Below are 25,641 nucleotides of genomic sequence, written 5' to 3' on the forward strand. Positions count from 1 at the left end.
AGCACACACTTAGGCACCCACCGCAGTGTTTGTGAGTTTAATGGTGTACTGAAAATTTAAGGAACAGGAATTATATCAGAGCACACAGCTTTCTCGTTCCTTTCCTTTCTCCCAGCCCTCTCCCCTCTTTGCCTATTTTTGTGAATCTCCTTCCTCCCAGAGGAAACCCTCTCTGGCTCACGTGTGGTAAGCTATTGGTCTTTCAGGTCTGAATGTATTTCTCTGGGATGTCTCTGTAGCTCACAGCGTCTATTAAGCAGATTCTTCACAATGATAGACTCCCCTGAGAGAAGCCCTGGTAGAAGGTTCCTCTCCACCCCATTTTGTGTGTGTGTCCTTTATTCCCAGGTATCTGTACTCTTGGATTCTCAGCTTACCCTTGGTCACCCTTCCATACAGAGGTGCTCTCCCAGGGCATCCCGACTGACGCCTCTGTAAGAAATACTTCTGATCAACTGGCTTGCCTTATGTGACTGAGAGTCTGCTTTAGAAAAGTGATTCTATTCTTACTTGACAACATGTTAGGAGATAAACTCTAGCACACTGAAAAGTTGATCTGAGCAGAAAGGGATTTTTGAGTCCATAGCTTCATCCCAGAAGTGGTTCAGATTTCACTGAAGGAGCATGAGGGAACAGTCTCTCAGGGCAAATGTGGAAGCACACTGGCCTAGTTGGAGCACTTGCCTTGTTTAATTTCTACTGGTGGGGAGTTTAAGATGCTATTACCAACAAAATCACAATTTCCAAAGGCAAAAGCTAAGTTGTCTCGCTTCAGGACTAGAGTTCTTCGTGTTGGGGATAGCAGCTCTATGGGAAGAAAGTTCAGGGAGAAATGAATGAATAGGGGCTCTCAGATGCTGGGATTAATTGTCTTTTCACAGCATACTGTGCTACTCCCTAGATCCTGAGGTGTAGCTTCTGCTTTTAGTAGTTTTTACCCAATAGGAAACTAGAACTAAAAAAGGTTGTGGATTCAGTATTCCATACTGACTTTTTGACCACAGGAATTGTGCAGAAGTGGATAACTGGGTGGACCAGGAAGAAGGAAAGACGGGAAGGGGAGGAGGAGGAGGGGGGGAAGAAAGGCAGAGAAGGGGGAGGGAGGGGGAAGCAAGGGAGGAAGGAAGGAGGGCAAAGAGAAAAGGGGGAGAAGGAGGAGGGATAACACAGGAAGGAAGGAGGGAGGGAAGGAGGGAGAAAGGGAAGGAGAGAGCAAGGAGAAAAGGAATGGGAAGGAGGGGAAAACAGAAGGAAGAGAGGGGAAGGAGAATGGGAAGGAGGAAGGGGAAAGGGATGGAAAGGGGAAAGGAAGGGAGGGGAAATTAGAAGGGAGGAGGACCAGAAAATGTTGATGGACCCTAGGAAACTGGCTGTACTTGGCTGTCAGGGGTGACTACTCTGCTCAACACCCCTCAAAAGAATTACTAGCTCCTTCCTGTGTGTCCCTCATAAAATATTTGTAAATGTACTCAGTGGACTAAGCAGAACAGCCAGATGAGCTTGAAATTCTGGGTGGTACCTAAGGTTAAGGCTAAATGTCTGCTCCTCACCTTGACCTGTGAGTGGCAGGTTTTACCAGCTCTGTTCTTTGCCTCACAAACACCTGGAGAGTCACACCCAGAAGGTTCTTCCAAAGAAACCTTCAGAAACAGAGAGTTGAAGCACTCTGCTGAGAAGTTTTGTTCTACAGAGTAAGTGGGAATACAGACCCTGTACTATTCCATATGGAATCAAAGACAAGTGTTCTAATTAATTGTAAATTAGAGTAGTCGTGCTTGAAATCATCACCATGTCCACTCTCAAATCCCTAGGAACAGGGTGTTATTTTCCCAAGTGGCAAAGCAAATTTATACCCTAGTGGCTATTTTAGTAGTTTAGAGTGTGGTTTATAAGGTGCCTCCTAATTTGGTGCCACCTTTCCCCTTTGGCTTTCTTTGGCTATAACTGGGGCTCAGGATGTCCATGGAGTTGGATAACTTGAAGTCCAGCTCCAGCCAAGACTTCTACTTCACAGCCTGCAGTGGTAGTTGTCCAGTTTCCCCGTAAGACCCCAGGCAAAAGAGCATTTTCAAAGACTGCACAGCTACAAATGGCATGGTGAATCTAGAGGCTCATAGAGTGTGGAGATGTGACTTCAGAGAAGGGCCTTGGTACTCATCAGACCTTACATCCCAAAGCTCTAAGAACTTCTCTGTTTGGGTTCAGAGAAGCATGGCCAAGCTCTCAGACCCAGCACATAGGCAGTAGCAAGTGAGCTGGCCATATCCAGACACAGGTCTTTCCCTGTGGCTGTCTAAACCACGTGTGTTTTTCTTTTGTGTCTTCACAATCTCAGACCATTAGCTAAAGAAAGAGATGGAGAAGTCAGATCTGTTTATCCTTCACAACAGCTTTGTAGGAGGAGTGATAGAAATTCTTCCTGGGTTTTATTGACCATACGCTTCTGACGGTTCTATGAATTCTGTGAGATTATCTAGTATTGTAGACCTTGATAACTCAAATACAAGAATTTTCATGGTCAGACATTTCCCCGGTACTGACTAGGTGTGCAATATAAGTGTTGCCTCAAGGATCAGATTAACTTGAAAGTCACTGCCTTGGTGAGTTGGGTTGTTCACATTGGACTTCACAGCCCTTGTGAAGAACACTGAACTATCCCACTTTATCTGACCCCATAGCTCTGATTTCTATCAAGAAAACTAGAGATACCAGGGAGGCCGTGATTATTCTTATTCCGATATGCTTTTAAAACATGCTACTAGCAACACCCCTCCCCTTATACTGTTGCCTGACTTCTGGGAGGCTTCTGCCCACAGGTGGTAGAGTTGTAAATTTTGAGGCTGCATCAGGTTTACTCATTCAACATACTATATACCCAGTAATATAAATTTCTCAAAGGTTTGATTTACTAAAAAGATTATAGTTCATTTTGCTCACAGTTGGACATATTTACTTCAGAAAGGTCACTGACAGCTGATATATACACTTTTGGTTAAAAACCAGAGGATTGTCAAATACTCTTCTACCCACGTAAGTTAAAAAAGTTGTAGCTAAAATTCCTCTGGAAGGCTCAAATGACATAGGCCCCCTCCTCTCTGGATCCCTATAACAAACCAAGGTACAATGTCACCAAACTGTAGTGTGGGAAACCATAGAGTTTATTGGTCTTACTTAGAGAACAGTGGGTGAGGGTTTACTTCCAGGAGTGTGGCTATTCCCCTCCTAGGGCCGCACTGGAAAGTCTCCATTCAGGCATGGATCTTGACTTCCCCATAGCTACACAGGATGGTGAGAGCACCTCCCCCTGGCTTCCTCAGTTGATATACCCTTAGCTCCTCCCCTTGTGCAACAAAGGCCAACTGGTTGGTCCGAAGGTGTGGCTGACTCTCGCTGCCCCTCCTTTCTTGCTGAGAGTAACAGTCAACTAGCTTAGCTGCGATGATCCTAGGCAAGAAGGTACACCCAAGCTTGGGAAGAGGGCATCTGTCCATGGTCTGCCTGTCAGAGGACAGTCCTATGCAACAAAAGTCAATTCAAAGTAAACATTGAAAAGAAAATTTGAGATTAAGTAGGGTTGACATTGTCACATCCACCTTTTCTTTCCAGGTTTCCCACATCAAAACTCCCAAGCAAATGGATGAATTCATTGAGATCCAAAGTTCAACAGGAACTTGGTACCAGCGCTGGCTGGTCAGGTTCATGACCACTTTCAAACAGGTACAATTTGGGAACATATGTTGGAAGGGAGGGTGGCTCCATGGGAGTCTATATCTTCAGTGAGTGAAGGATAGACCACACAAGTATCTGACCTTAAGGCAGAGTGATGAAAAGGAAGCAGCTCTGGGGAGGGGTGCTGCCTCCATGCATACTTACCTCTAAACTTGCCATGTGCCCTGAACATTCTAAACCTTAATATCTTGCTGTTCTAAGAGCAGGATTTTAGTCAGTCTAAACATCTTTCTCTCTAGCAACTTCTGTAAGTAATCCATAGAGGGAAGACATGAGTGAAATAAATGGGTCTTTGGGCATTTTAGTGACTTTCAGGAAGAATTCTTCACAAAAGGTGACTCCGTTTCTCCAGGGGACCTGCACACAAGAAGCCAGCTGCTTAGCACCAAGGTAGCCAGCCAGCTGTAGGCTACCGAAACTGGATGTGCTCATGCTTTATGGCCAATACACATTTGGAATGTCACCAGTATCCATAGGCAGGTTAATGCCTTGGAATCCCAATTTGGTGTGCTTTTGGTCACACCCAGGGAATCTTATGTTCCCAGGAAAAATACTATAACATATGTTCAAAGCTGGTCAGAAAGAAGAGATAAAATTTCCTTGTTATTTAGAGTTTCTCTCTGTGGAAAGAACAGGCTTCCCCTTCCCTCTGGGATGTGCTAGGCAGCTTATTAGAAAACCTGCAAAGTAAGCTCTTCCTGCCTCCCTTTCTTCCTCTGACTCTCTTTCTCTGGTGTGGGTTTTAGGTCTGGGATAATGCTCTGTACTGTGTTATGGGGCCGTACAGGATGAACACCCTGATTCTGGCTGTTGTCTGGTTCACCATGGCTTTAAGGTAAGTTATAGCTCATGACAGTCAGTTCCTTGGTTTTCTTTCCCATGACTTAGTTGCCTTGTTTATACATTGAGGGTTGTAATTTGGTCTAATGCTCAGTTTGTATCTGAGTGGATTCTTTAGGTACAAGTAACAGAAAGCAGACTCTTAGTGGCTTCTATGCAAGGAAACCTCTTATCCCAACACAAATCCTTGGAGCAGTCTGTGGCAGCAGGACTTGCAGCCTCAGATTAGTTCCTGCTGTGAATGCAGAATGCCTGGAGACTTCCTGTGGGCAAAACCAACCAAGCCTAAAGGAGGAAGAGACTGCCATCTCTTAGCTTTCTCTTCCGCTCACATGGAAGAATGGTTGGCAAATAGAAAGTGGGTATGTTTAAGGTATACAACTTAAGTTTATGGTATATATAGGCAATGTGAAATAATGGCCCAATTAAGCTAATGAAAATGCCCATTGCCTGTTCTCCCCCTTTCTCTGTCTCTTTGTACATAAGATCCTCTCCCTTAGCAGATTTCAAGTAAAGCACTATAGTACTATGAACTGATTGTTAATCGTGAACTAATTGCTATTGGTATCTATAATTGTTAATTACTCAATTTCCTTTTTTAAGAACAAAAGAACTTTTCTCAGAAGCCCTGGAACCAATTTTTCCCCCTGTTCTGGTAGCCAGGTGGGGTCCAGCCTAGTCACCAGCTAAGGAGATGTGATTCTGACTCTAAGCTGAAGATACCTGTGCCTTTTCTGAAGGATGACATCCAAATTGAATAGTTTCAGTTCACGAGAAGGAAGTAGGCAGTCATGAGTGTGGTAGAGAGATGAGACATGTAAAACCCGGAAACTCTGCTATACTGTGCCTTACATTAAAGAAAGGAAAAATACTATACAGTGGGTAAGAGCTGGCACCTGTCTTAAACTTCAGGCTGATAATGCAGTCAGTTCTTAGCCTCAGGCAGCAACTTTCTTCCTAGGTGAGTTGTGGAGCACACATAGAGCCTGTCGAAACTGGCTGTGCACAGGGAGTGTTTCTGCTTCTGCTCAGTCATTGCTGTGATCAATGAGGGACTGTCACAAGATTGTAAACGGTGATCTATGAAATTGCTCTTTTCTACTGCCTATGCCCTAAACACATCCCTTTGCCCCAGGAAAGCAAGTGAGCTCTAGTAACCTCGTTGACAATGATATGGGAGATCTAGTGTCTTCCAGTACCCGTTCATGGAGAGCTGCCCTTTAGACCCAAACAGGTAGATTATAGATGAAGCCTGACCCTGCTGCTCTCAAATTATTAAATTCTAACATTTCAGAAGCTAGATAGGCAGACATTGAGATTCAATTCACTGGTAGTTTAAAAAATGTCTTATTTGTATTTATTTATGTTGAATTTATTTTAATTGAATAGGTAATGCATTCCAAATGTTGAAACAGAGAATTCTTACATCCATTCCCTCCTCTCTACCCACTCCCTTCTGCCTCTAGTATATAATTGTCTTGTATTTCCTGCTTATCACTTCAGTGATTCTTTTTTCAAATGTAAGCAAATGTATACATATATATATGTAGATGTTTTCAAAAGTATATATACAGACACAGACACAGACACACGAGAAAAAGAGAGATTTTTCTTATTCAAAGGAAAACATTTTACATTTTTTTTGTTTTCAGTGATATATACTGGAAATCTATCCATACCAATCAATTAAGGCCTTCCTTCCTTCCTTCTCCCTCCCTCCCTCCCTCCCTCCTTCTTCCTTCCTTCATCCTTCCTTCTTCTTTCCTCCCTCTTTCCATCCCCCTTCTCCTTTCTTCCCTCCCTTTCTTCTTTTTTTTACTTTCTTCTTTCTTTCCTCCTTCCTTCCTTCCTTCCTTCCTTCCTTCCTTCCTTCCTTCCTTCCTTCTCTCCTCTCCTCTCTGTCTCTCTGTCTCTGTCTCTGTCTCTCTCCCCTCTCTTTTGTGTTTTGAAATGGGGGTCTCATGTAGCTCAGGCTGGCCTGAAACTCATTATATAGTCAAAGCTGGCCTTGAACCCCGATTCTCCCACTTCTACCTCCTAAATGCTGGGATTACAAGCACATGTTACCATGCCTGGCCTTCCTTCTGTGCAGTAGCATATTTCTGTGTAGCACCTAATACTAAACCATTATCCTTTATTCAACCAGGCTTTCTTGCTAGACTCTGGGGAAGTTTCCAGATTCTTGCAATTGCAAACAATGTCACAATGAGTAGCTGTGTGTGTAGACACTTTGTATTTGGGCTGTTTTGTTAATTGCATAGTTTCCTGGAAGTGGAATTCAAGGGTTGAAAGGGATAAATCTGTCAGAAATATTTTTAGGTACCGACAAACTCTCCTCCATATGGTATTGCACATTTTTGTCCTTTTTTTCAGCAATTCATGAAAGCACCTGACAACCTACAGTCTCTCAGCAGAGTGTCTTAGCAAACTTTGGGGTTTTGACAGTCTGGCTGCTGAGAATCACAAGAGTGTGGTGGTTTCAATTTCTATTTTTCTTAATAGCAATAGAAGTGAACATCCTTTAAAAACTCTAATAGGGCTGGGCATGGTGGCGTTTGCCTGTAATCCCAGCACTTGGGAGGCAGAGGCAGGCGGATCTCTATGAGTTCAAGGCCAGCCTGGTCTACATAGTGAGTTCCAGGACATCTGGAGCTATAGGGAGGCCCTGTCTCAAAAAGACCAAAAAACCAAAAAACCAAAAAACCCCCAAAAAACCTCTAATAATATCCATTTTTTTTGAATTGGTTATCCTGCATTTGGAGGTACAAATCCTATCATTCACCAATAGAACTAGTTTTACCTCTTGCTTTGCATTTCACATTTCAATGTTAGTTTTTGCATGCATATATGTGTAGTTGTATGTATGCATGTTTACATGTGTGCACATATGTGCATGTGTGGAGGTTAGAGGTTGAAAGTTGGGCATCTTCCTTGATTGCTCTCCATGTTATTTATTAAGGCAAGGTCTCTCACTAAACCTGGATCTCCCTGATTTGATTGTCTAGCTAGCCAGCTTGCCTCAGGGATCCCCTGACTCCCCCTCCTGAGTGCTGGGGTTACAGGTGGACCACCACACCCGTCCAGTTTTTACTGGGACACTGGGGATCTGAACTCTGGTCCCCACCCTTGCATTTCAAGAGCTTTATCCACTGAACCATTTTCCCAGCCCCCATTTCTGTTCTTTCTCTTGTCTAACCAGGTTCTCTAAGAGCTGCAGTATACTGTTAAGTCAAAGTGATAGTGAACGCACTCTCTTGTTCCTGACACTAGTGGGAATGTATTTAGTGCTTCCTTTTTTATTTTAGTTCTGGCTTTCGAGTTAAGATGTACTTTCTATAAGTTAAGGAAGTGCCCATCAATTCCTAATCTACTGGTAGTTTTTATTTTTAATAAGAAAAGAGCTTTTTAATGAAATGGTTTTCAAAATCCCTTTTCTCTTCTTTAAATATGTTAATATGGTGAGTTTTGAATTGTGAGATTTTCTAATAATTAACTGAATTACTACATCTCCACAAGTCTGATCTGGATCAAGTCAAAGCTACAGATTCTGCTGCTGAAGGAATGAGCCCTGGGGTTGTTCAGATGTTCTGCCTTCTCTTTTGCAGTTACTATGGCCTGACTGTGTGGTTCCCTGATATGATCCGGTATTTCCAGGATGAAGAATACAAGTCTAAAATGAAGGTGTTTTTTGGTGAGCATGTGCATGGCGCCACCATCAACTTCACAATGGAGAACCAGATTCACCAACATGGGAAGCTTGTAAATGATAAGTAAGTGTGTGACCATAGGCTTTCCTTGGGTGTGAATGACAGTCTCTGGGGCTACCCTCACAAGAGCATTGGAAGGATGAGAGCTCCAGGCAGTAGGGATGAGGTCCAGGGCTGTTGTAGTCCTCACAAACCATGGTAGATGCTAGAGACACTCTGATGACCGAGTCTGTATTGCACTGACCTCTGGGTACCCCTCATATCTTGACTACAAGATGGTGTGACATTTGATGGAGAGTGGCCAATTGGGCCATCTTCCCTGAGAACCTGATCCTTTCATGGAAGGGAGCAGAAAGCCATATTCTGTCATAGTGCTACATTATTCACTAAGAGGAGAGCATCCTCCTCTGCCACACTGAGCTTGAATTGTGCTTAGCAAGCTCCTAGAGTGTGGCTAACAATGTGTAAGTGACCGTGGGCTATGTGATGGCATCAGAACTGAAAGGGCCCAGAGCTTTTAGTGCTGAGGTTCCTCAAACAATCCTGGTTATTGAGCTTTTTCATTGATTCTGGAAGCTCCTTCATGCCAGGCTCTTGTGGAAGAACCTCTTGTTATTCTTCATCTAACATTCTCTTTTAGGATCAGTGCATTCGGTGGTCAGCGGGGGTGTTGTTCTCAGTGGCGTTTTAGGAGAGTCCTGCCTACATATTTGTGAGGATGCTGCCTCAGCCCATTTGATTTATCTTCTCTCCAGTCCTTGGACAAGTGAGATGGCTAGTCCAGTGCTGCGTTGCCTTTCTGACGCTGCTCTCTGGAAGTATCTGTCATAGTAGATTGAGGCAGGAGATTAGATAAACTTGTTCCAGGCCAGATTACTCTCCAAGGTGAGCACAGGCCCCTAGATGTTTGCCTTTTGAAACTGTATATAACAAGTGCACTGGGTTATGTGGTAAGTGTGTGAGTGACCTCAGACTATGTGCCATGGCCCAGATACCTCAATGTCAGTGCCATAGCTTCCATATTTGCCACCTCAGTACAACACTGGCACTATGAATTGCCAAGTCCAGTGAGTGTTCTACCTCCCCAACTTGCACCCACCCAATGTGCTAGGCATCTTGGAAATGTCTCTGCCTGTTGTCACTGCGGCCATGTTGGGAAGAGAATGTGTGGTGAGTGAAGTCTGGGAAGATTCTTCTAGTATAGTTCATAGTCTGCTCTAAACCTGTATAGGTCATAGTAAAGACTCATTGCTACTTTGAGATTAGAAAGTGTGAAGCTGGGGGGGGTATTATTTCCAGACATGTGATCTTTTGGGGGTAGAGAATTAGAACCAATTATCACTGGACATAAGTTCAAATTTTCAGATGTTTTTTAAGTAGCCAAGCTTAGTGGCAAGCAGCTCTACACTCAGATGTCTTTTATATCATTCTAGACCACTCAGAGTCCGTGTTCTCTGAGAGTGACCACTCCAGCTGTGGTGGCTCCAATGCTCATGGTGCTAAAAAGCAGCTCTCCTAAGGTGCTTCAACTTCTGAGCTTTTTTTTTTTAAAAAATTATTTGTTTATTATTTATTATTTTTATTTTATGTGTATGCATGTATTTCCTACATGTAGGTAAGTGCACCCATGTCTTGCAATGCTGCTGGAGGACAGAAGAGGCTGTCGAATCCCTGGGACTGGAGTTACAGGCAGTTGTTATCTGCCATGTGGGTGCTGGAATTTGAACCCGGGTCTTCTGCAAGAACAGCCAGTGTTCTTAACCACCGAGCAATCTCTCCAGCCCAAACTTCTGAGCTTTTTATTGCAAACTGGGGAGCTGTTGCTGGCCTGCAAGGAAAAATGCTGTCCTTGATTTAGAATCTTGGAAATGTTGATATCATAGATGACTAGATGTCAGCCATGATGTGACATGATACAACGCTGTCCCCTGCAGTGATAAATTCACTCAAAGAGCCCTTACAAAACCCCCCATTTTCAGTCATATTCTGTTGTGATATGAGTGACCTGCTGATGGGCATAACAATGACCATAACACCAATAACAGTCGCCGTGGAGGGTAATACTCTTGAGCCTCCAATGCTTCACATACATGATCTTATTTAATCCTCACAAAAACTCCAGGAGGTCATAAAGTGATTCTATTTTACAGATCAGTAGACTGAAACTGAGGGGATGAGAAACTTGCTGAAATCTCATGATGACTATATATAGAAACGTCTCCCAGCTCAGGTGTTTAGATGCCAGAGTGCATAGAAATATTATCACCTGCAGATATTGTCTCACTGGGAAACTCTCCATTCCCACAGAGCCCTCATTAGCATGATGTTTTCTGAATGAAAGCATTAAACACAATGCCAGAATCCTTGTGCCTGAAAACAGGCGGGTGGGGAGTTCCAAGACTTGGCTATGCAGAAGTGCAGACTTTTGATCTAGTCTGTCCTTTAAACATTTTTCACTTTTGTGGTACTGGGGATTGAACCCAGGACCTTGTGCATTTTACCCAAGTACCACTGAACTACATCCCATCCCTCTTTTATTTTATTTTTTATATATTTTATTTTTTTAAAATAATTTATTGAGGATTTCATACATGCATATAAGGTGTTTTGATCAAATCCATGCCCACTCCCTCCCCTCCAACTCCCATTGCTTTTATCACTTTTTCTGATAACTTCATATGCTCTTTCTTCAACTTTGATTATGATTTATTTTTTTATGGGGCTTTTGGCTACTCTAATATTCGCCCCCCTCTGAGGAGGTGACCTTAAAATCTTTTAAAGATTAGATAAAAGCTCCCAAATATTTTTGACATTTTTGGCTTTTGAAACAGAGTTATGTTGCTAAGAGGCCCAAGGACATTTTGACTTTTAGCCAAGGAACTGGCTACTTTTCTTTGGGGTCTTTTTACCCTAACTGCCTAGCCAATTCCTACCTCCTATTCTTATCATAGTATCCTCTAAAGAGGTTACCCAAATTGCCAATAGGGAATCGGGATGCAGACCGCTCTAGCTTCTTCCATCCTGAACAGGGATGCAGGGTGAGGCAGTTGAAGTACCCCTTCAGTGGGTCTATCCAAAAGACTCCCAAATTGTATAACTCTTATCTCTAGGGGGAAAAGAACATCCTTGAATCATGAATAGGAGATATGAAGGAGAAGTAAAGGCAAGAGTAATTAGCATTACATGTTCTAGACAGAGAACTAGAAAAAAGTCAGAACAGGGCAATTTTCAAATGTTCATATGAAAGTCCACTGGAATTTCTTGACAAGGGCTTCCAAAAGCATCCCTCTATTGGGTTCCTCCTCATTTTTCTTTTGTCTTCCAAGGCTGGACTCTAGAGTGATGGATTCAGGATTTACTTTCAGGTGTTTTGATAGCTGTTGGAATGGTTAGAATCAGTGCCAGTTCCCTATCAAAGGCTTCTAGATAGGGGGAGAAAACAAACTTATCCATCATTCTAGAACAATAGCTGGTTGTCTCCCTTAGCTACAAGTGGGCACTACAGTGTTGGAGACCAAGATTTGAAATCTTACATCCGAGCAGCACTTTCTGGTTAGGAACAAAATCATCAATGAGAAATAATTGTCTAACTTTTTATATAGATTTAAGCCTAATGTCTGGGACGTGTAATCCCTTGAACTCTTAAAGAAATATACTGATGACTTTACTCTTTGGTCATACTTTCATTTTGGGTGCTTAAGGCCATACAGTTGGCCCAAATAAATCAATTTGTTTTTACTCTTGAGGTCATTTGAGGATCTAGTCCTCAGGGGTCACATGGGCTTGGGAGGAGCCCCTGGCTCCTTTCTTTTTCTGTCTATGTGAAAATAAGTCAAAGGTTCTGCTCGACCATGTCTGGCTTCACTTGGAAGCATGAGTGAGATGTTTCCTCTGAGTTGACCCTCTTCTTTGTAGACTGGACACTGGTTCAAGTCCATCTCGTGGGGTCTCCATGGCCTCCCTGAACGTCAACTACTACCTGTGACTTTGCCTCACCTGGGGACTGGACCCAAGCTGTTCTGGTTCCGAAATCCATCTTCACATTTCTTTCAACAATGATTTTATTCGAGGTATCAGTTTTTCATGCTAAGTGTACATTCAACAATAAAATGACAATTGACAAAATATTAATATAAAATAGGAGTAAGGGAACAGATGGACGAAGTTTGATGAATCATTGTTATGCGATGTTTTCTGCTGGATCCTGGAACATAAAAAGGCCTTAGTTTTGAAAAAACGTTTGGAAAAACAACATCTATTAAATTTAAATAAAAGTTGAGATTAGTTAGTAGTAATTTAACTATGATAACTCCTTACTTTTGATACATGTATTCTGTTATATTAAATCCTAACACTGTAGGGAATATGATCAATCTAGAGAAGCTATGTGTTTCCAAAGTTTCTGTAAACAAAGTTACAATTTTCATTGTCTCATCCTTTATATATCATAACAAACTTAAATAGATCTTCATCACTTGCTTAGGCTTTCTCATTTTTTCTATTTTGGAAAATATCTCTATTTCCATATCCGTTAAACATCTTTTTACAGTCTCCTTTTCAAAAAAATAATTATGAGACATAATAGCATTGACAAATAAATTTTCCATCTGTTGTGAGAGTTCTTTCCCTGGACATGCTAAGCAATGCTTATTCCCTTTTAAGGTTTTAGCATCGAGCCAATGTTTGATTAAAGTTTTACTGGGGAACCAATGAATTTATTGAACTTACTTACAGAGGTTAAGAACACTGACTGTTCTTGCAGAAGACCCAGGTTCAAATCCCAACACCCACATGGCAGGTAACAACTATTCATAACTCCAGTTCCAGGGAATCTGACAGTCTCTTCTGTTCTCCCTGGGCACTGCATGACACAGGTGCACTTACCTACATGCAGACAATACACACATACACCTAAAATAAAAATAATAAATTAATTGTTAAAACGCTATCTGTTGGAAAATTAGAAATATAATTGTCAGTCACAGTCCTATAACTAAAATGTGAGTTTCTACTTTTATTTCTACTCTCATGCCATTGAAAACATCCTCTGGTCTTAAGCTCATACCAAAATGAATATGTGGGTCCAATATTATAACCCAAATTTTGAAGTCCAAAAGTACTTCAGACAGATTGACTCTTTCTGGCTGACATATTTTAATGATTTTCCTTATCTGATAAATATTTCACATGAACATCCATAGTCTTATTTTCTTTTTACAAAAACATTTTTATTTATTATTTTTATTTTATATGCATGAATGTTTTGTCTGCATATATTTAAGTCCGATTGTATCGTGCAATGCCCATGGAGGTCAGAGGAGGGTTTCAGATCCCCTGGAACTGGAGTTATGAACAGTTGTTAGCTGACATGTGGGTACTAGGAATTGTACTGGGGTCCTCTGCAAGAGCAGCCGGTGCTTTTAACTGCTTACCCTTCTCTCTAGCCCCCATATTCTTATGTTCCATTGAAAAACTAAAAGATTTTTCTCATCTTGGCAAAGGTTCATCTATGCCTGAATATTCTGAACAAAGGTGCCCTATTCTACCATGGCAAAATTTTGTCAGATGGCCATACACTCTTGCCTCTTGGTCCCCATAGTCATCCCAATTGCTAGGTGGGTTTGCTTTCAGCATGCACTATTTGCTTTTGACACTTGTATCTCACTCTCGATCTTAATTAAATATGAGCCTTTTATTTCCAGTAATTTAATATTTGCGTTTTAATTAAGCTAATTTTCCTGTCACCATCTCAAGATGAAAACATTACTTATTGGAGTTCCAATTATGAAAACCTTTACATGTTTTCATGGTAATTGAAATTCTTTAGATAATTTGGGATCAATTTTTAGGTTCTACATTGTTTTGAGCGATAGTTTCATGTTAAGACCTCTGCTTTCTAACTCTTTTTGATTCTTCAGACTTTTTTTCTTTGTTAGGCAGTTATGACATGCTACCAATATCCTGGAGTAAAGTTAACAAGCAATCTTGGGGAAAAAAAAAAGAACGCTACTTTGTTTCTCTTCCTGTATTATTCTGCCATCTGCTGGTCAGGAGGTGACAATGCCTCATCTTTCAAAGCCCCAAGCCTAAAGCTTACAAGGGAATAACCTGCTGTCTTCAGCTTCTCACTCTGGGCATGTATTCCCCCTCAGACATGCACACTTGGCTGCCTTAAAATTTAGATGAAAGTGATTTATTTTATCAACTAAAACACAAGGGGAGGAATTACTTCTGGGTAAACAGCACTTCAGACTTCCTTATGCATGTGTAAGTCCCACTGAAAGCTAAACCTCATCCTGATGAGAAACCTATCTCCTTGTCCTCAAGAAGAAATGAAATGCACAGATTAGTTTGGGCCCCAGCCCTAAGCATTCTCTGACACGTCCTCATGCATATTAGGGGGACCTGGTGGCTCTGTGTTCCAATATGCAGTTTTCTTTTGAGTTTGTGAGCTTTTCACGGTATAAGAAAGACAAAAGATTCATATGTTACACTCTTAACCAAAATGTCAAGCCTCGTTACCCTTGTTAGTAATTTAAAACAAGATCAGTTTCCATCTGAGTATGTATTAACTAATTAGGCAATTAATTAATGTACCGTTTTTCTGGAAGGATATTTGGCAGGGCTATCTTAGGACAGAGTTAAGCTGGGTGAAGGGCATTCAATGACTTAACCTTCCCTAGACCTCAGGGGCATGTGCCTGATTCAAGTGTGTGAGAGGTCAGGACCCTGAAGGTGATGTCCTGATATTCAACTTTCCTCACTGCAGAAGGGAAGCTGATGCATTCTGAGCACTTGGGGTCAGTGGGAACACGCCACCATTCAAACATGATTTGCCAACGAAGCATAGACAAGCATTCTTATTAAAGTCATATAAAGACAGCAAGGACTTTCATCAAAGGTTGGATGTGAGTAGCTCAGGATGAAAATGAACCTTGCTAGGTTTACTCTAAAGTGAAGTACATATATGGTGGGAAGTGGCGGAGTCCAGACTGAAGGCAGTCTGTGTACGATGATCAAGGAGGCAGATTTCATGCATCACCTGAAAGGTCATTGAGCTGTCAGGGCCCTTAGCAGGGAGTAAATAAAACATATTTTGTCACTTGCAGTGGGGCTAATTTCAATCCAGTAACTCTCTTACAAATGCCTACTGTAGATAATGAGCAAAGGCACCTCCTGGATGATCCTGGGCACACTCTGAACTGTCCAAGCCTCAGGCCACATGTGAAGGTCATAATTCAGATACGGAACACAAACCATATTTCCTTGTAAAAATTTTCAGTACAATTTGTAACTTTATATAGAGTCTGCACAGTTCTTATTGAGAGTATTCCTGGATATTTTGTATTTTGATTGGGCACTCAAAATAGGATTCCTTTCCGTCCTATTAAAAATTTGCACATATTACTGCAAATTCATAGGAATCCTATTGATTCCTGGATGTTTATTGTGTATGAACTGGACTCTTTACTCATTCCAATAGTTTTCCTTTTGTTGTTGGTTCTATAATCCTAGCATCTGCAAATAACTATTGCTTTGTTTTCTCCTTTTTATTGTGAATATTTGACGCTTACAGAGACTAGCAAATAATACAGACAACTCTCTTCAGGGCACTTACATTTATAAAATCATAAACTATAGCTCATTAATTCAGAATTTAAAATAGTTTATTTACTTTGTTAACCTTCCTTTTGTTTTGGTGAAGGGAGGGTTCTGAGGATTGATCCCAATACCTCTCATGTGTTAAGCAGGTACTTTACCACTGAGCTACATCCCTAGCCCCTAGTGTTAAATTCTTGCTACTATTCCTGTCCCTTTCCAGAGAAAATGACTCACTTGCTCATAAGTGGTTGCATGCTTTTGTGTTTTTCTGTATATTTGTATATCTGTAAGCACCACAAAATTATCTTTAAAAAATTAAATTTATTTTATTTTATATGTATGAATGTTTTGCCTGTGTGTGTAAGTGTACCACATGTATGTAATGCCCATGGTGGCCAGAAGAGGGCGTCATATTCTCTGGAGCTGTAGTTACAGATGATCATCAGCTGCCATGTGGGTCCTGGAGCCGTCTCTCCACCCCCATATAATTGTCTTTTGCATGTGTCAAATTGCAGGTGAATATCATACTACGTCATATATACATGTTAATTACCATTAGTATTGACATTTTAAACATGGTCTCATGTAGCACAGGCTGGTCTCAAACTTGCTATGTAGCTGAGGATGTCCTTGAATTCCTGATCTTCCTGCTTCCACCTCCTGAGTCCTAGGGTTACAAGTGTGCACCACAGTTCCCAGCTCTATAAATGTTAGTTATTATACTTGTTTTTTTCTATAGAATTAAGGGTTTTTAAAATTAATTTATTCTTTATACACACATGTAACAGAGTTCCGCTACACTCATCTCGTCATTCTCCCGTATGCCTCTCTCATTCCCACCAACACCCCCTTCTACCATGTCCCCACCCTACTTTCTTGTCTTTTTGTTTTGTTTTTGCTTTTGCTCTGTGACACACTGGGTTTAATGGGGCTGCTGGTGTGGCGTTATCCTCTAGAGCATGAGTAACTCACCTGTGGCCACATCACTGAAGACAATGACCTGTCTTGCCCCATCCCGCAGCAGGCAGCTATCAACTGCCAAAATCTCCCCAAGGCACCGCTGGGGAGTGCCCCTCCTCTGTCTATGCCTGACTGTTTATGGGCTCATTCTTTGCAGACCGGATGAAGGTAGCTGCCCCTGTGGTGATGGTCAGATGTGATGGTTAGCAGATCTATATAACTCACTTAATTTGAATTTCATTGTCTGCATAATCCATGCTGTACTTGTCTGTTCTCCTTCTGATGAACATTTAAATAGTGACAGTTATTTGCTCTTACAATATTACTATTAAAAGTCTTCTTATGAAAGAAAGTCTCTAGTTTATATAACTGAAAGTGAAATTACTGAGTGGGAAGGGTCTTTTAGCTTAGATACACTCACCCAAGAATTCTGCAATATATTGAAAAATTAAAAGTGACATTTGTTTTTAAAATTTCTAGTAGTGTGTGTGTGTGTGTGTGTGTGTGTGTGTGTGTGTGTGTGTGTGTGTGTTTGGTTACAGCATGCATGTGGAGATTAGAGGACAATTTTACGGAGTTGGTTTCCTCCTCCTTTCACGTTTGTGTGGGTTCTGGGGATTGAGCTCAGGCCCTTGGGCTGGGAGGCATGTGGCAAACACCTTTACTTGTAGAGTTATCTCACTGGACCCTGCTCTGCTTTTGTCTTTGTTTCTCTGTGTGGAACTTGTCTTTCTGTATTTGTCACTAACCTGATGGCATGCGGCCGCTCCTTCCCTTTCATTCTTTTCCTTTGTCCAGTATCACTGTATGAGTTTCTCTAAGTTTCTTAAACTTATGGCTTTATTTTTCTCATTATTTACTTATGATTCACTATTAATTCTTCAGCTAATATCTTCTGTCAGATTTTCTCTTTTCCATCTTGAATTACAGCTGCATCTAGGTTAGACTGTTGGACATTTCCCACAGGTTTTAGAAACTCTTTTCTCTCCTTCCCTCATTTTTCTCTTTGTGTTTCTATTTTGCTAATTTCTCTTGAGCTATGTATAATTTCAGTAATTACTTCCTTTGTTGTGACAAGTGTTCCGATGAATCTATCAAATACATTCTTTTTAAAGAATATTTTTGATTTATTCTTTGACAAGTTCCTAAGTGTATACAATGTGTCTTGATCATATCCAACCCCAAATTCCCCTCCCAACCCCCCTTGAGCACCCCCAACTTCCCCCTCCCTCCCCTCCTCCCTGTCCTTTTCTCCTTTGTTTTATAACCCACTAAGTCCAATGCCTCCAGCATGCATATGAGTATGAGACCATATGAGTATGAGAGCACCACAGCATAGACAACCTACCAGAGGACACATCCCTGAAGGAAATGAGTCTCTCTCCCCCAGCAGCCATCAACAGCTGCCTCTCAACAGGAGCCATCAACAGGAGCCTCTCCCCAACTCATGCTAGAATATTTACTGGCTTGGTCTTGTGCAGGTCTTATGGAGTGAGTTCATGAGTGCAATAGCCTTGTCATATCCACAAGACAGCATTTTACAACACCCCTTCTCATCTTCCAGCTCTTACATTCTTTCTGCCCCTCTTCTGTGATGTTCCCTGAGCCTTGATGGGGTTGCGATAGATGCCTCATTTAGGGCTGAGCATTCAACAGTCACTTATTCTCAGCACTTTGGCCAGTTATGAGTCTTTGCATTGACCACTGCCCACTGCAAAGAGAAGCTTCTGAACCAAGGTTGAGAGCATTACCAATCTATGGATATATAATATATATATATATATAAATATTTAGAAGGAAGTTTGATAAATATGTTCATCAAATGCATTCTTAATTCCTTTTACTGCATTAAAAGTCCTTTCTTTTCTACTTGATTTCTGACAATTTACATTGCACTCATGATTTTCTGACCATAAATTAATATTCTCTGCCTCTCCTTTTAAGGATTTAGTATGTTAGTAATAACTATATTAAATTCTCTTATTGAAGAGTATGGGTCCTTGGCAGGACTCCTATATTAAACTCCACCCACCTGGGGCCTAGGGACCATTGCAGAAGAGGGGGAGAGAAGATTGTAAGAGCCAGGGAGGAAGTACATGGCCATATGGAAATAGAGTCCACAGACTCCTGCTCATATGAACCTACAGCAATGGTGTCAGCATGCACAAACATGCAAACTCAAACAGACAAAACCCCAGCACTGAACTGTGGAAATGAACAGCAGGCTTCAAACTTAGCTGAGGAAACATTGGCAGCTGATTACTGCTGGGTGAGGAAGAGCTGATCTTCCTAAAACAAGAAACTCTAGATAGGCTGACTAGACCTCAGTGGATGACCTTGCACTGAAGGATGTCTGGGGACATTAAATTAACTCAATAGGCCTTAACATAGATGACAGAATGCATGAAATCCAGGGTGGGGGGTAGGTGAGGACACCGATGGGGAAGGGGGTGTAAAATGATTAAGATTTTCTGTATGAAATATACAAAAATTCAATTAAAATGTGCAAAATAAATAAATCCCATGCTTGAAAGTTCCAGTATTTATGTCTAATCCAAGACTTGCTATATCAATTAAATTACTGTATCTGACATCATGTTGCTTTATCCTTGTTTCTTTATGTGTTATAATTTTGGGCTGCAAATGAGATATCTTGTACAGTGTCTAAGAATGGGTTCCCCATCTCGATTTATGGTGTGGGGGATGCTGAGTTGATCTAGTTGGTCACTGAGTTCCACTGCTTTCCAAGTTCCTCATGTACATTTTGGCCATTTCTTCTCTGACCCCAAGTCTCTGTAACCAGTGAACTTCCGTGTCCCATATAAATGGATTGGTGCCATTTGAAGCCTTGGGAGCTTGCATTTTTCACTTACACACAATGCATTTGGGATTTACCTAGGCTGCTGCACAAAGAGAAGCTTTTTCCATCTTTATCATCGACGAGTATTCCATAATACGAGTGCACCACTGTAGTTTGTTTGAATAGTTAGTTCATCAGTGGGAGGGAGGACTTTTGACAATGATTAGCATTTTACTTGGGACATACATAATCATATTTATGTATAAAATTGTTATACTAGTTTTCTGTTGCTGGTTTAATATTTGCTTTTATCTGTATTATTTGACCTTTGGTCTTCTGCTATATTCTTTAAATTTGGCTTCAGTTATTAGTCCCAAAGGCAGTAAATATGCTAGGAGCGCTCTAAAAGAGAAGTACGGGAGTATGGTAATCCCAGCACCTGGGAAGCCACAGGTGAGAGTGGAGAGGAAGTTGGATTCACTGCAGATTCCCTGAGGCAGGAGGATTTCTGTCCTCAGAGACTGCAGTTAACATTGAGGCTAGGAATTTCAGAATCCACATTTTCTCTTTCTTCATGAAATAATATTTTAGTATTTGGGGAAGATAGCCATTTCCGATTGCTTCCTTTCCTCCCTCCCTCCCCCCTCCCTCCCTCCTTTTCTCCTTTCTTCCTTCTTTCCTTCCTTCCTTTCGTGACGCTGGGGCTTGAGCCCAGGGCCTGACCCATACTGTCTGTCACTGAGCTGTGCCCCATCCCAGTCCACTCTCTTCCCAGCGCTCACAGAGTTTAGGCATGTCTCATTTCTCAGATCACACACTGTCCTCTGCACCCCTATTTTACAGATTTATAGCTGTAGGCAAGAAAGGGCAGTGGACAAGCTGGCTTGGTGATTAAGTCAGGACAGTTCTCTTCATTGTTTGCACAGTGCTCTCAGAGCTGGGCAAAGGCTGGAGACTGACAAACTCGGTGGAGTATTGCAGATATTTGCTTCCTCTATTTTTAAAAGCAAGTCAGACCCAAACACTTGGTTTGTGAAGTGCCTTACTTCAGACCAGGAGCTGATATGTGTTAACATGTGGAGACTGGAGCTGGCCTTTTCCTCTAGGACTCTGTCTCAGTTCATTGGCCTTGGTGGTTTACTGCAGGGCATGTAGAGCTGTGGTCTTGGGGAAGCATGCCCTTTAGTTGTATACTCCCTGAAAGGGTAACATAATTTCTGTGAAAGAGAATTCCCTACTTTAAGAAGGACAGCTCATAGGCTGATAGGATGAGCTTCTACTTTGCACACGTTGTGCCTTCTGCCTGGAATGCACTTCTTTGCATGTTGGACAGCTTTTCTGCCCCTCTGAATATCACCTCATGATTCTGAATGTCACAAGTGCCCCACAAATGAGGTGACTGGATGATATAGCCTTTGCCTTGGTAATTATTATAATCGATTTTAACAGTCAACCTTTTGTTTATCTCTTTCATTAGAGCCAGTTTCATGACAGTGACACCATCAAGTCTCCAACACGAGGACTAGATTAATGTGACTCTGGTGTCATTTAATCACTTGTGGACTAGGCAGGCACTGGGTCTGAGGCTGATGGTAATTAAATATTATAATAATTATACTTTAAAGAATTTTATCTATCAAATTTGTTTTGTGATGATTTCATATGTGTATATTGTGCATTCTGATTACTCTTGACCCCACCCTTTCTAATTTCCCTCCCACCCCTGCCAACCCCCTTCCCATACAAATCACTTTTCCACATTCATATCCTTTGTTTTGTTTTGTAACCCACTGACTTTAACTAGGGCTGCCTGTGTGACCACAGGTTTGGAACTGTCCACTGGAGCCTGTTTGGCTTATTATCAGGCTTTAATAATAATTCTATCCTAGACACTGTATTACCAATGGCTTGTCTTTCCTTAAAGGACAAGGAGAAGAAGAAAAAATGATACTTAGACTTTTGCTTACCTACTTTCCCCTCTTTGTGTCTCTGTGTTCCCTCCCTCTCCTCTCTCTCTCTCTCTCTCTCTCTCTCTTTCTCTCTCTTTCTCTCTCTTTCTCTCTCTCTCTCCTTGGAGACAGAGACTCACTAGCACAGGCTCTCATGGAACTCACTATGTAGCCCAGTCTGGCCTTGAACTCACAATCCTTCTGCCTCAGTCTTCCAACTGCTGGGATTGCACACCTGGTGTTTTGGTCACTTTGCTTTCAACCTCTGAACTCCCATGAATGAGGAGTCTTGAGATGGTTCAGTGTATCAGTTGGAGACTGGAGGAGATGATTTATGTAAAGACTCATAAAATATATGTTGGCCCTTTCTTCTTTTAGCTCTTCCCTTATCACTGTGAGTTTTTATAAACCACTTGGAAATACATTTTAAGGTCTGCCTGTGTCAGACTCAACTATGATTTATGGTTCTGCTTTTTTATCCACACTTTGAAGAATATTAAAATATCACTGAAGGCCTTATCACCAGCCCATTATTATATTAAAGAGAAGGATATATTAAGAAAGGCAAGGGGCTGCCTGCCTTTAATCCCAGCACTCAGGAGGCAGAGGCAAGTAGATCGCTGTGAGATGGAGGCCAACCTGGGGTGGTCCATGTAGCAAGTTCCAGGCCAGCAGGGGCTAAATAGTAGACCCTGTCTCAAAAAAGAAAGAAAGAAAGAAAGAAAGAAAGAAAGAAAGAAAGAAAGAAAGAAAGAAAGAAAGAAAGAAAGAAAGAAAGAAAGAAAGAAAGAAAGAAAGAAAGAAAGAAAGAAAGAAAGAAAGAAAGAAAGAAAGAAAGAAAGAAAGAAAGAAAGAAAGAAAGAAAGAAAGAAAGAAAGAAAGAAAGAAAGAAAGAAAGAAAGAAAGAAAGAAAGAAAGAAAGAAAGAAAGAAAGAAAGAAAGAAAGAAAGAAAGAAAGAAAGAAAGAAAGAAAGAAAGAAAGAAAGAAAGAAAGAAAGAAAGAAAGAAAGAAAGAAAGAAAGAAAGAAAGAAAGAAAGAAAGAAAGAAAGAAAGAAAGAAAGAAAAAGAAGAGGCAGGCCTGAAGGCCTGAGACTGAAACGGTCTCCAGGAATAGCTCCATGTAAACACATTGGCATTCAAATTTGGGCATTTTTCTGTAATAAAAAGTATCCTAATTAGGTTTTCTTTCCTCTCCTCCTCTTCCTTCCCCCTTTCCTCATCTCCTTCCCTTCGTTCTTCCCCTTGCCTCCTCTCCCCTCTCCTGTCTTTGATGCAGGCTGGCCACAAACTCCTTATGTCACTGAGGATAACCTTGAACTCCTCATTTTCCTGCCTCTGCCTCCCAAGTGCTGGGAGTATGGGAGACTGACACAATACTCTGCCTTTTTTTGGAGACTGTCTCACTCTATAGCTCAGGCTGGCTTAAAATTCACAGCAATTCACAGGCAACCCTGCCTCAGCTTCCTAGGTGCTGAGATAACAGGTGTAAGCTACCATGCCTCAATTAGTTTTTCTATGGAAACTGGAAGGGTTCATGACAAATATTTTTATACTTGAGTTTAAATGCCCATTGAAAATTTGTCTCTAAGAAAAATGACTCAAGATAATTTGGTTTCCTAACCCATTAATTCTTAAGGTTTTGGAAGTGTAATGATCTGGTTTCTGCTTCAAATGATTATGATTTTTTTTGAGACAGGGTCTCCCAGGTGGCCTTGAACTCATGATCCTTCTGTCTTTGTCCCCCGAATCCTCAGATTACAAGTATTCATCACTATGCTCAGCAATGGAAACTCATCTTTAGCAATGGTCTCCTAGTTCATTCTGATGAAGTATTCAGGACATTGCTTTGACAAGCAGTGGCCCAAGCCTTTCTCATTGGGTAGGAGGAGCTTTGGCAGAAGCTAATGATGAGTGACTCTAGGTTAGGATCTGAGCAGAGCACAGTGGAGCACTGGTCATTACACGTGATCAGAGTGAGTCATCTTGGGACTCTAAAGAACAGTGACCCTTAACTCACAGCGATGCTCTGTCCTTGTGATTCCCATCACATTGCAGTAGTCTACTTTTCTTGAAGTCCATACCCTCGTTAGACTGGAGGGCATGGACCATGGCTTCCCTCTCTACTCGTAGGACCTAGTACCATGCTTAGGAAGGGTTGGCTGACAACGTTCAGAGAATAAGAGGCCACAGACTGTTATCCTGAATAAGACACCTATACCAAACTTCTTCCTTCCAAGGCTCAGGGATCTTTGTGGAAGAGGGGGAAGAAAGATTGCAAGAGCCAGAGGTGGTGGATGACCACAAGGAAACAGTTTTCCAGACAGCTGGTCACTTACATATATGAACTCACAGCAATGGTGAAAGCATACACAAGTCCCACGTAAGCTCAAGCCAGACAAAATCCCAGCACAGATAAGGGGAAGTGGGGAAGAAATCCCAACCCTACTTGAGAAACTACTGGCAACTGATGACTGCTGGGAAGGTGAGATTCAATGTCATTTAAGGATGAGACTCTTAGTAGGTTGACCAGGCTCTATTGGATGAACCCACACTGAAGGGCATTTGGGGACACAAACCTGACTCTATAGGCCTTAATATATATAGTATTTATATGTACATAATATATAAATATATGTCTATAAGTATATATTACATATATAGGTATATTACAGTTAAGAAATTTTGTAGGGGGCTAGGAAGGTGGTTTAGAGATGTGGAAGGGGATCTAAATATGATCAAAATATATTGTATGGAATTCACAAAAATTAAAACATTTAAAAAAGGGTTCGCTGAAGATTGAATGTGAAAATGTATGAAGGAATGAACTGGTTGCAGTTATTCACCAATGAGGACATATCTAAAGGCTTCCACTCTAAATATTTGACAAGCAAGAGAGGATGAGATTGACATGGATTGAAGGGGCTTTTAAATGTGGTATTGTTCTTTCCGCTGAAGTTAAATATGGGAGTTGGAGCTGCACTGAGTGACTCCCCAGTGTGGTGCACCTCATAACTACCTAGGGGTCTTACCACTTGCTAACTGGATGCTTTTAAGTGAAAATTAATGCATAGTCTTGGAATACAGTGAAAATTAAGCTGATCTCATGTCGTCCTGTCACACCTCCCCAGGCCTCACCACTGTTTTTCATTTTGGTAACTCTGCAGATATATTTAAAAGCACATGTACCATATGTTGTAAGCCCTATAATTGTATCTTGATTTTTTCCCCTCCCTCCCTCCCTCCCTCCCCAGGGCAAGAGCTCATAAAGTCCAGCCTGGCTTTGAACTCCTGATCCTCTTGCCTCTACCTTCTAAGTTCTCCTTTCACCATAGTCAGGGTCTAACACTATATCTTAGGCTGTCTGGGAATTCCCTAGTAGCCCAGGCTGGCTTCAAACTCATGGCAATCTTCCTTCCTCAGCCTCCCAAGTGCTGGGATTACAAGAGTGAACAGTCATACTGGACTCATTTAAAAAATCTTAAAGATTGTCCCATATTAATACATATAGATCTGTTTCCTTTACTGTAGTGGCCACATGGAATTCCATTCTATGATATCTATGCCTGTCTATATGTATGCATCATGTATGCTTATATATATACATGTAGCTGTGAATGTGTGTAGGAATCATTGCTGTTATAAGCAATGTTTCTATGAAGACCAGTGAATATAACTCTTTAAATATATGAGAAAATGTATATAGGACAATTCCTAGGTCAAAGGGATATACAGTCTGGTACATAGTGAGTTCCAGGACAGCTGGGGTATTACAGGGAGACCCTGTCTCAAAAAGACCAAAAAAAATCTGTAAAATTGTTACCCAAGGAGGCTATATTTATTAAAGTCTACCCTTGGTGTGAATGACAATGCCTGTTTGCCCATATTTAGGACCAGCTTAAGGATCTTCATGGGTTTAAGGCACATGGGAAAGTGAGCTGTTGGCCATATATTCTGTCATTCTGATATGGAATGCCTATGGCTCTGAATTTGGGAGCCAGATGGTTGGTGTGGATTCCCTCATATATACCTGGACCAGATGCCTGATTCTGTGGT

At 41.4% G+C, this 25,641-nt stretch overlaps 1 protein-coding gene across 4 annotated transcripts in view; it reads left to right on the forward strand.

Annotated features, from left to right (window-relative positions):
* Sv2b (synaptic vesicle glycoprotein 2B) overlaps positions 1-25,641 on the forward strand; it is a 209,592-nt gene that overhangs the window by 169,478 nt on the left and 14,473 nt on the right. For all 4 annotated transcript variants that reach the window (XM_008852332.2, XM_017802980.1, XM_017802981.1 and 1 more), the window contains exons 7-9: positions 3,607-3,717; positions 4,476-4,564; positions 8,175-8,339. In XM_008852332.2, the coding sequence (XP_008850554.1) occupies positions 3,607-3,717; positions 4,476-4,564; positions 8,175-8,339 (365 nt within the window). The remainder of the gene's footprint in view (positions 1-3,606; positions 3,718-4,475; positions 4,565-8,174; positions 8,340-25,641) is intronic.

Source organism: Nannospalax galili, unplaced genomic scaffold (genome assembly GCF_000622305.1).
Source record: "Nannospalax galili isolate Female #2095 unplaced genomic scaffold, S.galili_v1.0 scaffold63, whole genome shotgun sequence".
In the NCBI taxonomy this organism is placed as follows: domain Eukaryota; kingdom Metazoa; phylum Chordata; class Mammalia; order Rodentia; family Spalacidae; genus Nannospalax; species Nannospalax galili.